General features: G+C 49.9%; 1 protein-coding gene across 1 annotated transcript in view; it reads right to left on the bottom strand.

Annotated features, from left to right (window-relative positions):
• Nucleotides 1–4,338: 4,338 nt before the first annotated feature.
• Nucleotides 4,339–18,399, bottom strand: part of Ano10 (anoctamin 10) — a 119,664-nt gene continuing 105,603 nt past the window's right edge. Inside the window, exon 13 of the mRNA XM_075964076.1 lies at nucleotides 4,339–4,840. Within this exon, the coding sequence (XP_075820191.1) occupies nucleotides 4,775–4,840 (66 nt within the window). The 3' untranslated portion in view covers nucleotides 4,339–4,774. The remainder of the gene's footprint in view (nucleotides 4,841–18,399) is intronic.

Genomic DNA, 18,399 nt, shown 5'->3' with positions numbered 1-18,399 from the left:
ATATCCTTTGTGTATAAGAGGGCGACTGATTTTTTGGAGTTGATCTTGTATCCTGCCACATTACTAAAGGTGTTTATCAGCTGTAAAAGTTCTTTGGTGGAGTTTTGGGGGTCGCTTATGTACACTATCATATCATCTGCGAATAACGAAAGTTTAACTTCTTCCTTTCCAATTCGAATCCCCTTGATCCCCTTATGTTGTCTTATTGCTATTGCTAGAACTTCAAGCACTATATTGAAGAGGTATGGCGAGAGTGGACAGCCTTGTCATGTTCCTGAGTTTAGTGGGATGGCTTTGAGTTTCTCTCCGTTTAATTTGATGTTAGCTGTCGGCTTGCTGTATATAGCTTTTATTATGTTTAGGTATGACCCTTGTATCCCTAATCTCTCCAATACTTTTATCATAGAGGGATAGGGAGAACATGAGCAAAGAAGCTGGGACCACGAGGGGTGCACCCACCCACTGAGACAGTGGAGCTGATCTATTGGGAGCTCACCAAGGCCAGCTGGACTGTGACTGAAAAAGCATGGGATAAAACTGGACTCTCTGAACATGGCGAACAATGAGGGCTGATGAGAAGCCAAGGACAATGGCATGGGGTTTTGATCCTACGTAATGTGCTGGCTTTGTGGGAGCCTAGCAGGTTTGGATGTTCACCTTCCAAGATATGGACGGAGGGGGGAGGACCTAGGACTTACCACAGGGCAGGGAACCCTGACTGCTCTTTGGACTGGAGAGGGAGGGGGAGAGGAGTGGGGGGAGGGGGAGAAGGGTGGGAGGAGGGAGAGGGAAATAGGAGGCTGGGAAGAGGCGGAAACTTGTTTTTTTTTCCTTTTCTCAATAAAAAACAAAACAAAAAACCAATACCATCACACGCCTCTATCATCCCGCATACCATGAATGTGTGATGCTCTCGCCCTTTGGGGTCGCTCAGGTCTGTGACTCCACCGTCACCCTGACAGTTCCTTCAGGTTTCTATTTCTCTTGTTTTTTTCTCTACTCAGAAATGTGAGATCCTTTTAAACTAAACCACGGGGATGGAGAAATGACACTGTGGTTAGGGGCACTGACTGCTCTTGCAGACGACTGGGTTCCTAGCACCCGGTACACGGTGGTTCTCAACCATCAGTGACTCCAATTCTAGAGGACCCAACATTCCCTTCTGGCCTCCTTGGATAAGACACCCACATGGTGTGAAGAAACACATGTAGGCAAATACACATAAAAATAAATCTTTAAACTGTGATGTTTTATGAAGTGCTTAATTTTCAAGTATGGGGATTTCCCATGACAGGCCCTGCTGAATTTTCTAGCTGGATTCTGTCTTTTCATCAGAATGCCATCGCTTCAGTCTTTGGAAATGTATAAGACTTGGTAAATGTTCTGTGAGCACCTTTGGGTGTCCCGCACCTCAGTTGGTTCTTCGCCCCATCCTTCCCTGTCCTCTATCAGCTCACCTGTTCCACGTTGCCCCCTTACCCGAGGACATGGCTGGCCTGGCAGAGGCTCCCTTGAGTGGAGCATGGAGTCCCCCAGGGCCCATGCCATCAGCTCACTGGTGGAAACACTGCACTAGGCATGGTCCTCAGAGGCTGCAGGGTTTGTAAACTCCAGGCCTGTCTGGCCTTCATCCTGTGATCTTTAGCCCTGATACTTGTTTCCTGCTGGAAGGAGGCAGGCAGGAGCTGCAGGCCTTTGCTGGGAAGGAGATCTGTAAGGTGGGGGGCTATGGGCAAGGCACCATCCTGGTAGCTGGCAAAGGGCGGGTCTTTCAAGGTCTGTGTACCTGCTTCCTTGCCCATCGAATGGAGCCAGTGTAAGGGAAGTGGGGGGGGGGGCTGAATTTCTACTTTGAAGCCTGCCTGGGTTTCTTTCCAAGTTTGTTCTGAGTCTGAGATACTTAGCTGCTAGGAGGGGTTAATAGTGTGCCATAGACAGACAGATACAAATGGAAAAGGGGGTGGGGACACCCCACCTGACACCCTTCCCGCCCTAGGGCCGCCTGGGGCTGCCGGCACAGGTATTGTCTGCCTTGGAGCCACCATGGGGTGCTCTGGCTTGCATTGGAACGCCCACTGGAGCTCCAGGGAAGGGTGTGAGGGCGGTGCCCAGGGTGTCTGTGGCTCAGAACTAGAGCTGGCCTTGTACCTCAGGCTATGGAGTTTGACTGTGAGTGACTGGGCCTAGGGCCAACCCCATTGCCCTCCAGTTCTGACCAGTGGGACTTGGTGGCAGTTGTATCTTGCACTGGAGGGAGGAACCAGCCCTCCAAATCTTCCTATGGCAAAGTGAGGCCCAGGCTCAACAGCCTCTGGGACGTAGGTTAGGTCTCCCTGAGCCTGGAACCCTGGATACAGCCCTGGCCGCTTCTGGAAGCTGCTGGTACGAGGACTTGAATACTGGGTAGCTGCCCCTGGAGTGCCTTTTTCCTGGTGAGGGCTGCACCCAGGCTCAGCTCCATGTCATGCTTTATGTCTGTCTTGCTGGGAAGCCTTCCAGCAGGGCCTGTGGGACCAGGCTTGTGTGAGAGACTGGGCTGACACTTGGCTCCCTCGGGCCTGAGGCTCTTGAAGCCAAGGTTCTTTTCCCACGATTGGCCTATGCAGTGTGCCTCCCAGTGACCTTTGTGGAAGCCTCTGGATGGTGAGGAGAAGACCAGGTGTGGTGTCCAAAGGCTCCTCTCATTTCCCAGGGTGGAGCTTCCCCTTTTCCTCCTTGGGCCTCAACCACCCTGCTCTGAGGAAAATGGTTTGAATTCTATTCTGGCCTTTATAGGCCCATCCCTGGTAGCCACCACTGCCCTGGGCACTGACTCACGGTACTCCTTAGCCCGCCAGGCGGGGGCCGACATCACGTCGTCTGAGCAGTTGAGAAGAGCTGGAGTCCCACAGCTCTTGGTAATCAGGATGGTCAAGAAACTGGAAGCAGAGGGTGACCACCCAAGGGCTCCTCAGCAGCCAGGAGAATGGCAGATGGGACGGTTTCTCCTGGGGTGAGTCATCATGGGGACTTAGGGTGGCAAGTGGAGTGGGGTAGGGACCCCCAGGCTCACAGGACAATGCCATGGCTCGTCTGAGGGCTGAGTGACACCAGCAATGAATAGGCTGGTGGATCAGTGACCAGGACATTAGCGGGGAATGAGGTGAAGTGGGTGAAGGGTCAAGAGGGCGTGGCCTGGTGGGGCGGGAAGGGGCGGGGCAGGGTACAGGGTGGGACAGCACCTTCCCAGACAAAGACACCAGGATGGGGAACAGCTAGAGGGTCACCCACACCTTTCATTCAAACCACAGTGTCTCGAATGGCTGTTGTGTACAACAGGCCACCCATGTGCTCAGTCCTGGGGACACTTACAGCCCGGCCAGTCTGTCAGACCAACACCTGCTGTGCTCCTAAATCCATCTTCTCCGTGGTCACAGGCTCCTGTTCTCCCTGGTGTCAAGCAAGTGGGAACACAGGAACATCAGTCGTGAGCACAGGGAAGCCTGGCCAGGTTCGCACAGCCCCTGGCAGAGGGCAATCCGCCAGCAAAGGGGCAGCTGGGGCCGCATGTGGGCAGAGGAGTCACTGGTTCACATCCAGCCTGTTCCTGTGACCGATCCCCTGGTTCAGGCTCTGTGGGGGACCAGGAGCCAGGGCCAGGGCCTCAATTTGAATTCTTTCCTTTCCCAGCATGTGCAAGAGTCCAGAATGGACTAAGGGGAAGACCTTGGGGTCCCAGGGCTTAGGTCTTCTTTGGTGCCTGCCATTTTCTGGCTGTTTAAAACGTGAGCCTCATCTAGGAAGTTCCATCAGGAACCCCACAAAACTCACTGCAGTACCATGACCTGAAGTGTCTCTGCTTCCAAGATTAGACAAAAACCGGAGCAGGGCTCCTAAAAACAAGTGATCCTGAGCCAGCTGCCACCTCTTCTCTGGTAAAGTGGGGGACGCAGGTGCAGCCCCCTGAGCTGTGTAGAGCAGGCTATCCCAGCTCTTGCCAACACCTGAGCTGTGTGGAGCAGGCTATCCCAGCTCTTGCTAGGGAAGAACTCACGGGTCAGCAAGGGCATCAGCGCCCACTCTTGGAGACCTTGCTTCCCAGGTGGGCTGTCACACTCGAGTCAGTGAACGCTGTAGGCTCAGCTGGGATGGCCGACATCACCCCTGGCCCGAACACCACTCTGCTGCAGGTCCCGGCCCACACCAGGCTTCCCTCGGGTGTCAGCAGCAGCAGCAGCGTCCCCAGAAAACCTGGGCCTGGCTGGGAGCTTTGAGGCTTCTCTTGGCTCCTGGGATCCCCACGGCACCACCTAGCTCTGGGGGCAGCTGAAGCATCTGCAGAGTCTGAGGGAGGAGGAGTTGGGTGAGGGCCGCCTTTAATAGCTCAGTTAGAGTCAGTCAACACACTGCTATAGAGAACCAAGAGGAGCTCAGGTGGGGGGGGGGGCCCTTCAGCATGGATCCTGAGAATCGGTATAGTAGGCACAAACCCTAAGCCACCACCCCACCGTGGGCCCTGTGAATGCCGTGTGGAAAGCTGGGGACTCCATAGGGATGGAGCTCAAGGGCAGCCGAGGCCCTGGGAGGGTCCAGATGAGAGGGTACCAGGGAGCCACCAAGGGTCCCAGCCTCCTCTTCCACAGAACCAGTCCTTGCAGGGCCAGGGTGCCCGCTGTGTCCGTCATTTCACACAGCCCAGCACCTGGCCCAAGTTCAGGTGGTACCCCGCCCTGTGCAGGTGTGATGCAGGTGTTCCTCAGGACAGGCTGGGGACAGGACAGCCAGCGCTCTGGGGCTAGGTAGCTTCCCTTCTGTCTTCCTGGGACTCCTCCTTCAGGTTTTCCGCCACCAGTTTCATTTGCTGTTGAGAGAACACAGAGCACCAGATGAACCATGGAGATCCAAGTGGTGGCACCGACGGGGCAGAGGCCCTGTCCTACAGAGGCCCAGCAGAGGAGTGAACCCCAGGAAGAAGGTGCCCCTCAGCCACTGCCCACGGCTTGCTTCCTGCATTCCTCACCAGGCTGGAGGGAATGACTGGTATAGGCAGAATGCTCCCGTGAGCCCGGATACCGGGGACCTCAGAAAAGACAGGACAGAAAAGTGAGGCCAGGTCTTTACCCTGTCCTCATGAGCTGAGAGGCTCCAGGTTCCAGGCAGGTCCAGCACCTTTCTCAGGTCCTGCGTCCACAGCCACAGGGCTGCCTTGCACAGCACCCACAGCCTCCCTGGGGCATGGGAGAGCACGGCCTCCTCGGCTCTGCCCACTTGCTAGTCAATGAGCACACACTGAAATGTGGCTCAAAGCAGAGGATGTGGTGACAGCCTTGGCCCACGCATCAACAGTGCTGGCCCGCATGTGCCAGGCTGTGCCCTGGGCCTTCGGGTTGACATGCGCAGGCAGAAGTGCCCTCCCAAGGCCCCAGATCTATGGAGCTTGCTTCTCTGAGGTCTACTGCCCCTTGTAGCCTGGTCTGTCTCCTTCCACGTGATCCAGAGATGGCTCTGGAGGCTCCCTCGCCCTGTGCTCCTCCACCCAGGGACAGAGCAGCTTTAGGTGGGGGAGAGGCAGGTAGTGCAGGGCATGTGTTTCCTGCATGGGCCTGGGCACTGGGTAGACACAGGCCATCCCTGCCCAGGGCCCCACATTTATGGAGTGTCCCCAGCAGAGTGACACAGCTGGTTTGAGTTAGTCCACAAACCTGCAGAGACAGGCCACAACATTTTGTGCCCCTTCTGGTCTGTCACCTCTTCCATTACCAGCACTCAGCTTCTCTCAGCCCAGCACACCTATCGGCCGTGGACGCAAAACTGCCCCGGTCATGCAGACCAGCCCGACAGCCCAGATTCACATGGCCCTACCAGCCCTAATCACGGAGACGGACACTACAGCCAGAGTCCACCATGACCTCACTGGGACCCCGCCAGCTGGTGTCAGTGAATAACCACCAACATTTAAAATGTCTCTGTGACCGAAAGAATGAACGGACAAGCGGAGGGCATCCATTTCCTGGTTGACGAGTAACCACAAAAAATGGAAAACTGCGTTAGAGTCAAGTGGTGTTGAATCTGAGCAGGCCCTGGCATTTCAGACAGGGAGAGAACTAGGAAGGCTCCGAGGCTCCTGTGAGATGCAAGTTGTTCCTCCTGTATCCGAGGCTACACCGGAGGCCTCAAGGTGCAGCTGATTGGACAGACAGTAGCAGAACACCCGGGAGGGAGTCCACAGCTCTCCCAGAAGGAGCACCTGGCCTGGCCTGCGGAGATTCAGCCCAAGGCAAATGGGATTTCCTCCTTGAATGACCACCCCCTAAGTGACTGTTGTACCATTTGACCTTGTAATTGCTGTATCTGTGGGGTTATCCCCCAGGGACCACAGTCACTCTCTCAGGCCCAGGGTTGGCTCAGATTCAACAGGCTGAGTTCTCCAGGCTGCCTGGCTCAGTACTGCTCTAGGGACCAGAGGGGTCTGAGGCCTCAGAGCCACGCTGTTCTGCTGGGGCAGAGTATGAGGGTGGTCTGGTGTCACAGGCAGTGTGGCCTTTATTTGCCGTAGAGCAATGGATCCCAGTGACTTAGCCAGCTGAGCCGAGTCAGCCTGTGCCTCCCTCTGTGGCTGGACCTTCAGGATTAGGTCACCCTCACTGGAGATTCCTGACTGAGTCAGGCCCTAGCTGAAGGGCATCTCTAGGTCATTCTTCAGCTCTTCAGTTTCTCTGTGTGGGGAGGATGGGAGTAAAGTCGCCCCTTTAGACATCAGCTGGACTCTGAGGACCCTGAACTTAGAACCTGCATAGACATCAGACAGCACAATAGAGTTGACCTTTCCCTGTGAAGTATCGGCAGAGTGAAGAAACAATGGATTTGTTTAAACACTCACAACCCAAATGGTCTTCTGCCTAAGCTGAGCCTGGGGGAGCTGTGTAGCTGGGTGTCCCCTCCCCGCACCGTGAGGAACTACAGGAAGATCCCCCAGACCTGGGATGGCTACAGCGGACTCTGCTCATCTCAGCCCCTCTGGCCTCCTGTACTCAGACTCCTTCCCTAGCTAAGCCCACACTAAAACTTCAGGACCCCTCTGTTAGGAGTGCTTGAAAGTTTGCTTCCCGTCAGATATTGCCAGGCTTAAAATCTCTCTGCACCTGAACCCTGGGCCCAACAATCTCACTCGGAAGGAGCCTGAGCAACCCTAGGCTGTGGCTACATGGAGCTGGGTATCTGGTCTCCAGGACCTGGGTGAACAGCGGACACTGTAGGAGGTTCCTGAGGTGGCTTCCCTAGTTGAGCTGTGACATCTGGCTCCCCTTCAAGGCTTCCCAGGAGCAAGGACGGTGGCCTGGGATAGCATGATTCCAGTTCACACTTGCTCAATGCTCACCTCAGTCCTGGTTTAACTGGTCTGATTCCAGTTCACACTTGCTCAATGCTCATCTCAGTCCTGGTTTAACTGGTCTGATTCCAGTTCACACTTGCTCAATGCTCACCTCAGTCCTGGTTTAACTGGTCTGATTCCAGTTCACACTTGCTCAATGCTCATCTCAGTCCTGGTTTAACTGGTCTGATTCCAGTTCACACTTGCTCAATGCTCATCTCAGTCCTGGTTTAACTGGTCTGATTCTAGTTCACACTTGCTCAATGCTCACCTCAGTCCTGGTTTAACTGGTCTGATTCCAGTTCACACTCAATGCTCACCTCAATCCTGGTCTGTTGTAGCTGTCAAAATGGCAGCTAGTCAGTATTCTAGATTAGACATCACACACCCACCCTGGGGGCAGGGTGACAGGGTGCCTGCCGCTGAGGTGCTGACCTTCTCGCACCTGGAGCACAGCCCAGAGCTGGGAGCAAGCAGACCGAAGAGGAGGTGAGCAGTGTGCCATGGAACAACCGCCCTGCTCATCCTTCACGTGGCTGCCGGTGGCACCCCTTTCTCCCACTAGTTGCTGATAAGTTTGCTTCTCTGATCCGCCCATTTCCCGCTTCCTAGAGACCAATGCTTCCCCTGGAGGAGGACCAGGGTGGCAACTGGGGAATTCACATGATCTCAGGGGACAGTTTTTACACTGAGAGTGGCAAACCCTGTAAAACAGGCATCCTGTTTATAATGCTCTCTTAAGCAAACAGTTCAAGAGTGTATCTTCACAACTTAAATTCTGGTATCGTTTCAAAGGCACAAACTGCCGACATAGTGCGAGGAGCCCCGCCCTCCGCACGTGGATGTGCCTGCCGGCCTCGTGCCCCATTCATGGCATCCTGAACCCACTAAGTGAGTCACCACCGTGGCTACACCCACTACATGGGTTGGTATAGAATCTGAAAACCGAGACTTTTATATTCACAAGGAATTGTTCGCTTAGTGACTCTTAACAGTGGAATAATAACTCCTACTGTATTACACTTTTCACTGTCGGAATTCAGAAGGTGAAGAACAAAATAGAACAAATGTGAGGCCAGGTGTGGCCATGGACCAGCACAGGGGAAACCCAAGCAAAAGGGTGGAGCGTTCAAGGCCAGCCTATACTACACAGCATGACCCTGCCCCCAAAACAACCAAACTAAACAAACCAGACAGACACAGACACAGACACAGACACACACACACTCCAGACCAATATCCCTGAAGTCACCCTGCAGAAGAAGGACCCAGGAAGACTGGGAGCCACTACACTAGTTCCCATGGTGAACTGGCTGGAACAAACAGGATCCCCTGAGGACTGGTCCCCACAGCTAGGTTTTAGGACATGGGTCATGCGTTCTCTCATGATTCTCATGACCTGGCCCTGGGGTTCAAGGCTTTGCAAAGCTTCCTCTCCTGCAGTGTGAGCCAGACCAAGCCACTTATTTTTAACCTAAAAAACGTGAGATACGCACAGTGGGTCCTGAGACACTGGGCTGTGTCCTAAGTCCCTTGCCGCCCTCCTGCCTGTTCTTACCAGAAAATGCACAGATACTTCCGTCCACTTGGGGTGTTTTCTTCTTTCTAGGTCCAAAAGCCTCTTCAGATCACCTCCTGACCTTATTAATTCAATGAAATGGCTCCCAATAAGGTAACTCGCCCTGCCAAGGCCACACTAGGAGGGACCTGAAACCTGCCTTCCACCAGCCCTCCTGAAGCAAAGCATGGCTCCAGTTGAGGGGATACTGTGCCAAAGCAGGACCCCCAAACCAAAGCAGGTTTGGCCCACGTGGTAAGAAAGGTCTTCAATATTTTGCCGTATGTCCCACATTTGGTGACAGCAGCTCCCGCCGTCTGTACTCGGCCCTCTGAGACCACTGACCCCTCCTCTCCTAACTCCGTGAGGTGGGTGCCATTATTGTTTCTCTGCTTTAGAGGGACAGTGTTTGGCCTCAGTCTCAGAGAAAGCCCACCTCTCCTGAATGCCTTGGTGGAGAAACTCTGGTCTGGAACTCACCAGCTATCCAAGTGGAGAAAGGCAGGTCTGGGACTCCCCCGCCATGTCGGGCATGTTCCATGGCCTGAGGACTCCCCCGCCATGTCAGGCCTGAGGACTCCCCCGCCATGTCAGGCCTGAGGACTCCCCCGCCATGTCGCCCCCTCCCCCCCCCCCCGCCATGTCGGGCATGCTCCCCAGCCTGAGGACTCACTGTGGCCTGGGAGTCTGACACGTGGCAGGGTGTGGACTTCACCTAGACCTTGAATCAGAATCTCCATTTTAACAAGATTCCCAGAGTCTTTAGGCCGACCGCCCAAAGGGCACTAAGAAGTCCTATGTATACCCTGCCAGGGTCCCCGAGTCCCTCAGTGTGGAGTCTGGAGCCCAGCAGGGAACACAGGGCCAGGCTTGGCTCTGCAGCAACCTGGAGCCTGGAGAAGAAGCCTGTGGTGGTGGTGGCCTGAAACAGGCTGATCTCAGAGTCTGAGGCCAGCCTGGTCTACACAGTGAGTTCCAGGACAGCCAGGGGTACATAGAGATACCCTGACCAGGAAAACAAGAAGCAAGCAGACAGACAGGTGGAGTGGGTCAGTGTCAGCGCAGCAGGGAGGGTCTCTAAGCAGGGAGTAGAAACAGAGGAAGCCACGGTCAATGTGGGCGATGGGGCCACACACCTGCCTCACTCAGGCTTCCTTCCCTTTCCTGCCTGTTTTCTTTCTCTGTCTTCCAAATTCTCTCCCTTCCTTTTTTTACTTTTGTGACTGATGAAGAAAATTAAAATGAAATACAGGATGTCAGGTTCCTCCTGGCTGACTTTAACTAGTTCTGGTCTGGCTACTCCTGGAGCCTGCCTGCTCTCCAAAGCCTCCAGTTTCCCGCTTTTCTTGTTGGATGTGCCCCACCATTCTGTCTTCCGGTTCAGGTTTTCCCCAGAACAAAGCCGCTGCTCCCGCTGCTTGCCCCCTGGTGGTAAGAGCCCACATTTTTCACTCCTTTCACACTGTCAGGGACCTTCCCGGTCAGTGGGCCCTGGATGATGGTGCTGAGGGTCTGCCGGGTTCCCTCTCCTCTGTCTTTGGAGATGGGCTGCCGTGATGAAGCGAGCATGTCAAAGCCGTCTGGACGCGACAACAGGCCTTGAATGGTACTGCTCAGCTGCTCTCCAACCCTGCGCAGGGCTGCTGTGTGCGCTTGTTTCCAGTCAGGTTTGCCTAATGGTTTTGACTCTTTATATGGAAACCACCCAGAGTTATTCCAGGCTGTCAAAGCCCTAAAACCCCTCATTCTTCTGGAAATTACTGGGTACCCTCCCAACTGAGCCTGTGGGCACAGAATCCACAGAGTGGGAAGGCCTGTCTGGGCACTGTGCTGTTCCTGCCCACATCAGAACGTGAAAGCCCCCAGTCACACTGCTGGCTTTGCCAAGCCCGTCCTGGGGACTCCGAGATGCTGTCTACTCACTGGTCCTGAGCCTGGCTTAGAAGCCTAAGCTGTGCTCTTTGCCGTCTGTTTAATGGAGCTGTTTTTCTCTGGGTCCCCTTTCCTGCAGGGTTAAGTACTTCTGGTCCTCACTAGTGAGCGGGGTGCCCCCACCCAGATGAAGCCCGGCTCAGCACCCTTCCCTCCCACCCAGCCTTACCAGCAGGCTGAGTTCTCAGGGGCAGCAGCCAGGCACAAACTTTCTCCCACCCCATTTGTCAGAGCTGAGGTAGACTGGCAGAGGGGCTGTCAACTCTGGAAATCCCGCCAGGAGCCAGCTGCCCTCCCCTTTTGTCCCTGTCCCCAGACAGGCCTCAGTGGTCATGCCCAGGCTTCCTCCAGCAGCAGGGGTTGTGGTCCTCTCTCTTTGTCCTTGGCCTTCCCTCACAGTAGTTCTGGAGTTTTCTCTTTCCCTGTGTAGAATTCTTCTTCCCTGGCCTCTTGACCCTCAGCCTCTACTGGATGTTTGTTTTCCTGGCTTCCTCTTTGAACTTTTTCCACCTTGCAAAGGAATTCATAATCTTCTCAAAACAGTGGCTGTACACCCCGCTGTACAAGATTGGCTAGAACTTAAGGGGAATGATAATCAACCAACCCCCGCATGTCCCTGCTGAAAGACCACATTTCCCAGCTTGCCCCGGACTACAGAAACTGTTCCCATTCCTATAAGGGGCTACACACACAGAGACAGTCAGACAGACAGACAAACACACACACACATTTCTTGACTTGACTCCACCAGAGTCTTCAGCACAATGTGGACTTTCCTCCTGTAGTCCTCACAGCAAGGGGCCAGCAGTCACTCACCCCTTAATGAGATCATTGTAGATTTGCCATCCATGTCCTTCATCGCTGGGTATCCGGCAGCACGGTGATGCCCTATTCTAAGATTTTGTCCTCTCTCTCGGCTGCATTTTATGATGTGTCCTTAAATTTACTATTTTTTTTCCCAGTCTAACATCTTGTCTGCCAATTATCCTATTTAATGTGTTTTCCGATCTGAGGCTTTACTCTTCAGACACCAGATGTACATGTTTAATCATCTTATGTGACTGCTACAACACATGGACTATACTTAATGATTCCATCGCATCCTTACTGATTCTATCGTCAGTTCAAACTGATAACTGGCTCTCCTCACCATTGTGTGTGCTTGTCTATATTCGTGGGAAGTTTTGTATTGTTCTGGGATGAAGTTAAAAGTTAAAACCATGTCTTTATGGTTTGTTGGGTGAGTCCACAGGAGGGCTCAGCTTGGAGTTATTCCCTACTAGTGGGGCAGGCTTTCCTGAGTGTCCTCCCATCTCCCCATGAATTTTGAGTTTTCTGTCTGCTACAGGAACACATTGTCCAACTCTGCACACCAGGCTTAGTGGTCTCGACTCTGATGGTTCTTTCCCTAATCAGTTTGCTCACATGCACATGCCCTACTAGACATGAAAAGGAGTCTTGGTGGACCTCTGGGACTGGCGTTCTACATACCCCATTCTTCCCTGGTTCTGTCTGTCCTGGGATCCCTTATGGCCTTTGCCTCCCTGACTCCTCCAGGTGGCAAATCTGTGTTCAGATAGATTAAGGGGAGGGGGTGATGTGGGATTCCCCTCTGTATGCTGTGAATATGTTTTATAACCATTGGTTAATAAAGAAGCTGCTTTAAGCCTATGGCATTGCAGAATAGAGCAAGGCTGGAACTTCAAGCAGAGATAGAGAAGAAAAGAAGCCAGAGTCAAGGAGACGCCATGTAGCTGCTGAAGGAGAAAGAACCGGAGCCTTATCAGTAAACCATGACCCTCATGGTAAAATAAAAAATACAAATGTGTTAATTTAAGATGTAAGAGTTAGTTAATAAGAAGCCCAAGCTAATAGGCCAAGCAGCACTTTAAGTAATACAGTTTCTATATGATTATTTTGGGTCTGGGTGGCCGGGAAATAAACAAACAGCCTCCATCTACAAATTGGCACCCAACGTGGGGCAGCTACATCCACATAAAACCTGAGAGAGCTTGGAAAAAATTTCTAGACACACACACACACACAAAAAAAACAGTTTAGCATAGCTTCGTGGTAGCCACATTTTTTTTTCAGATGAGCTCTGTTTGCTGGTGGCAAGCGGGCGTTGCATCTCCTTTAAGAGAGGTCTTCCTGACTCAGCATTGGCAGCCAAGGCTGCACAGCTTCTTTAGGGGAGGGCTTCCTGGCTCGTGCTAGTTGTGCAAACAGCTCTGGCTCTTTCAGAAGGTAAAGCACTTAAGGGGTCTGTGAGCAGTGTGCTACAAATTGCTTAATGGTAGGCCGGGTGCTGGTAGTGCACACCTTTAATCCCAGGACTTGGGGAGGCAGAGACAGGCGGATCTCTGTGAGTTCAAGGTCAGCCTGGTCTACAAGAGCTAATTCCAGGACAAGCGCCAAAGCTATAGTGAAACCCTGTCTCAGAAAAAAAAAAACTTGCTTAATGGTGACACAGACACACTGTGACCCTGGAGCTGAGGCAGTTTGCTTGGCTCTCAGAGGCAATGAACATGCCTCTGCCATATTGGGCTGGGTGGAGCCAACAGGCAGGGTTAGTCCTAGCCATGCCTGCTTAGCATTAAAAAAAAGTGCTCCTGGCCAAAAAATAATTACAGATATGCACACAATAAAGAAAAATCAGATAAAAAGACCTGTAAAGGGGTCACAGTGTTACATAAATGTACGTAGGCTTGAGAGAGAGAGGAAAAGGAGTATAGATAGTTATAATATAGAGTACAGAGTCATAGATTAAAGGAGTAAAGATAATAAAACAAATATTAAACTTGTAGAAAAAGCAATAGAGTAAAAAATATAAGCCACATAAAGATGGAAAATAGGCAGAGAGTCTGGATTATGTATATTATTGTGCTTCCTTTGAATTTTTTGACTGTGAAAGAGCTAAATACAGAGAGAGGCTGCTAAGCTAAACCAGCATATATATACTTAAAAGTTATCTTGACTTCAAAATTTGGGTCTAAGAATATGTTGCTTTGAAAAAGAGGTTCTGCTTTTGTTTTCACAGAGGATGAGAACCTATGGATTCTTTCCAGACTATTGTGGTTTAATGTACCAAGATTCCCTCGCCCCTGCAAAAGGTCTCCATATACCTCCCAAAATACTTGACCGAACAAAAAGCAGGAAGCAGTTTGGAGAGAACTATGCCCAAATTCCCTAAATGATTGTTTATGAATGTTTGTTTACATTTAAAGGGGGATATGTTATAGAGATGAATACTTTGTATTGGTATGGATCTTGGTCTGTTTATACAAATTTAAGGTCAATTTTGTTATATGTATATTTCTGATCTTGATTAAGGTATTGTGTTTGTACATCTCATTAAAAATGTAATCTATAATTAAGAAATACAGGTTAACTGATTTTTGACAAAGAAGCAAAAACTATAAAATGAAAAAAGAAAGCATTTTTAACAAATGGTGCTTGCATAACTGGATATCTATGCAATAGATAACTGGATAACTGCATAACTAGAAGAATGAAAATAAATCTATATCTATCATCATGCACAAAACTCAAGTCCAAATAAATCAAAGACCTCAACATAAAGCCAACCACACTGAACCTCAAAGAACAGGAAGTGGGAAGTACACTTGAACGCATTGGCACAGGAGACCACTTCCTAAATATAACCCCAGTAACACAGACACTGAGAGAAACAATTAATAAATGGGACCTCCTGAAACTGAAAAGCTTCTGTAAAGCAAAGGACACAGTCAACAAGACAGAACGACAGCCTACAGAATGGGAAAAGATCTTCATTAACCTCACATCAGACAGAGGTCTGATCTCCAAAATATACAAAGAACTCAAGAAATTGGTCATCAAAAGAATAAATAATCCAATAAAAATGGGGTACAGACCTAAACAGAGAACTCTCAACAGAGGAATCTAAAATGGCTGAAAGACACTTAAGGAAATGTTCAACAACCTTAGTCATCAGAGAAATGCAAATTAAAGCAACTCTGAGATTCCATCTTACACCTGTAAAAGTGGCCAAGATCAAAAACACTGATGACAACTTATGCTGGAGAGGTTATGGGGAAAAGGGAACACTCTTGCATTGCTGGTGCAATTGCAAGCTGGTACATCCCCTTTGGATATCAGTATGGCGATTTCTCAGAAAATTAGGAAACAACCTTCCTCAAGACCCAGCAATACCACTTTTGGGTATATGCCCAAAGGATGCTCAATCATTCCACAAGGACATGTGCTCAACTATGTTCATAGCAGCATTGTTTGTCATAGCCAAAACCTGGAAACAACCTAAATGCCCCTTGACTGAAGAATGAATGAATAAAATGTGATATATTTATACAATGGAGTACTACACAACAGAAAAAAAATGACATCTCGAATTTTGCAGGCAAATGGATGGAGCTAGAAAACATCATATTGAGTGAGGTAACCCAGACCCAGAAAGACAATTATCATATGTATTCACTCATAAGTGGCTCTTAAACATAAAGCAAAGAAAACCAGCCTACAACTCACAATCCCAGAGAACCTAGACAACAATAAGAACCCTAAGAGGGACATACATGGATCTAATATACATGGGAAGTTGAAAAAGACAAGATCTCCTGAGTAAATTGGGAGTGTGGGAACTATGGGAGCAGATTGAAAGGGATGAGAGAGGAAGGGAGGGGAGCAGAGAAAAATGGATATCTCAATAAAAATCAATTTAAAAAAGAAATACAGGTTAATAAAGTCATCTATAACAGTCAAGCTTGTAGTCATATTAGCTAGGTTTTCTAGATGTACAGAGATATATTTCAGATGGATAGTTATTCTTCAAGCCTTTCAAAGACTAACAGAATATGGCATTTAAAATGTATAAGAACTTAGGACTTTTCATGACAATAAGACACGTCTGCTCCTGGCAGCACCAATCTACTTCAAGAGGATGATGGGCATCAAAGAGGCTTTCCTTATGGAGTTTGTTAGCCATTTGGGCAAGAAACTGCTCTTGCTTGGACTGGGTATGCTATATGAACTGGACATGCAGGACCCACAGAAAAATGACTGCTGAACTTTCCTAAAGGTGAGACAGTCCTTTAGGGTTCCTGCTTCATGAAAGAGTCTGTCAGAAATTCTGCAGGACACAGAAGAAAGTGACTGACAAACTTCTAAAATAGACGGAATTGTCTTCAAAATTTCCTGCTTCATGGAAAAGTCTGCTGGATACTATGAGTCTGTAGGCTGAAGATGGATGTCCCAATGTTACAGAAGAACTTTGGGTGACTGTCCAGGCAGCAAGATATCTCTGCCACTTCTAGAGTTTTGGAAGTTGCTTACAATGCACTTCCTGTTTACTTAGGTAACATTATATCCTTCTGGAGTCTTCGATGGAATTGAAGAAAGATAGTTATAATTATAAAAGATAGATTAGATATAAAACTTTAGATTCACAAAGCTAAGATAGATAGAGTATTTTCCAAATATAAATGGAATAAATATTATAACTATAATTTTTGCTTAATAACTATTTTGCTGTATGTAATCTTGCTATATTAAAGTTAAAACCTTTCTTTTTGTTTAGACAGAAAAGGAGAGGTGATGTGGGATTAGCCTCTATGGTATGGAAGGTCCATCTGTCTATGTGTTGCTTTTATTGGTTAATGAATAAATCTGTTTTGGCCAGTGGCTTAGAAAAAAATAGAGGTAGGTGGGAAAACTAAACTGAATGTTGGGAGAAGGAAGGTGAGTCAGGAGATGCTATGTAGCTGCCAGAGGGGACAGATGTGAACTGCCAGCTGGAACCTTGCCTACCACGAGCCTAATGGTAAAATATAAAATAATAGAAATGGGTTAATTTAATATGTAAGAGCTTGCTAGGAATATGCTATAGTGATCGGCCAAGTGGTGATTTAATTAATACAGTTTCTGTGTGGTTATTTCAGGAGTCTGGGCAGGGAAAACGAACAAGCAACCTCCTTACAACACCTCTGTATGCTGTGAATATGGTTTTTTTTTGGGGGGGGGGACTGTGGGGAGGCTTTGACACAGGGTTTCTCTGTAGCTTTCGAGCTTGTCCTGGAACTAGCTCTTATAGACCAGGCTGGCCTTGAACTCTCAGAGATCCACCTACCTCTGGTTCCTGAGTGCTGGGATTAAAGGCGTGCGCCACTACCACCCAACTGTTTTCAACATTCTTAATGGATTTATATTTTTATACGTTTTCCCTCTTAAAACAGAATGCTTTATAGAGGAGGATCCTCCTTCCCCTGCCCAGAAGTAGCAGAGGATAGATATTCTGAGGGGAGAGTTGGGGTGGTACTAGACCAGACCACAGCCAGGGCTGCTGATGCTGCCGAGAGCTGAGTCACATCCGGCTTGCCCAGAGGCTCTTCTCTCCCTAGCCACCTTTCATGGTGCCTCAACCTGCCTGCCCCTGTCTTGGACGGAAAGTGAACCCGGTATGCATCCCTAACACCAAGCCTGTTGCTAGTATAACAAGAGTGTAAAAGCCAGACTGAGACTGTTTGGTCCTTTCAGGTGTCAGGCTCTCTTCCATGGCTCTTTCCCCCGTCTTCTTTCTTGGTTTGAGTTTTGAGGCAGGGTCTTAGTGTATCACCAGGCTGGCCTCATAGTTGTGAGTGTTGGACCCTGCATTGCCACGCCCCATCCTACACATTTGATGCAGCAAACACATCAAATAGTGAAGCAAACACCAGCTCCAGAATTTCTTGCAGTTTTAAATAAATGTGGACTTTTAAAAAATGGCTAAGATCTGTCCCATAGTTTTACTGCAAACTGATCTAACATGCTCTAACTTTGAACAAAGCCCAGCTCCCATGCATTGCCTGGATCTTCTGGCAAGCTGTCTAGGTTTTCAGGATTCCGTTGCTCCCACCTCAACAAATGTTGCCACTCGGTGAACTCTGAACACCAGAGGCACAGGCTCTCATGCGGTGTGGGGAGGGGGGGGGCAGGGGTCCTAGGGAAACAGACTGACATACTTATTTAGGAGGTTATGTGAGTTCCCACAGTCCACAGGAAGGCAGAGTGGTGATGGTAATGGTGGCCACCTCCACCCTGGAAGTTCACAGGAGGGCAGAGAGGTGAAGTGTTGATGGTCACCTCCCCCCAGGAAGTTCACAGGGCTGAATGTCAGTGCCCCACCATTCAAGTTGGAACCAGACAGCACTGTGGCACACAAAAAGGTGAGGTTTGGGGTAAGTGGCTGAGCTATCAGGAGTTGGAACTTCATGAAAGGGATTAGTATTCTCATCAGACAGATTGGATAGGTTGGGAACACCCATAAGTGCCAGTGGTAGAGGGCCTCCCAAGCACCAAAGTCCTGAATTCACAGCAATACACACACGGGGGAGGGGGGGTGAGACACAGACAGACAGACACCCCCCACACACACAGACACACACACAAGAGACACAGACACACACACAAGAGAGAGACACCCCCCACAGACACACACACAAGAGAGAGACACACCCCCACACAGACACAGACACACACACAAGAGACACAGACACACACACAAGAGAGAGACACCCCCCACACA

The sequence above is a fragment of the Microtus pennsylvanicus genome, chromosome 3 (assembly GCF_037038515.1).
Source record: "Microtus pennsylvanicus isolate mMicPen1 chromosome 3, mMicPen1.hap1, whole genome shotgun sequence".
In the NCBI taxonomy this organism is placed as follows: Eukaryota; Metazoa; Chordata; class Mammalia; order Rodentia; family Cricetidae; genus Microtus; species Microtus pennsylvanicus.
This window is presented reverse-complemented; position numbering and strand designations above follow the sequence as displayed.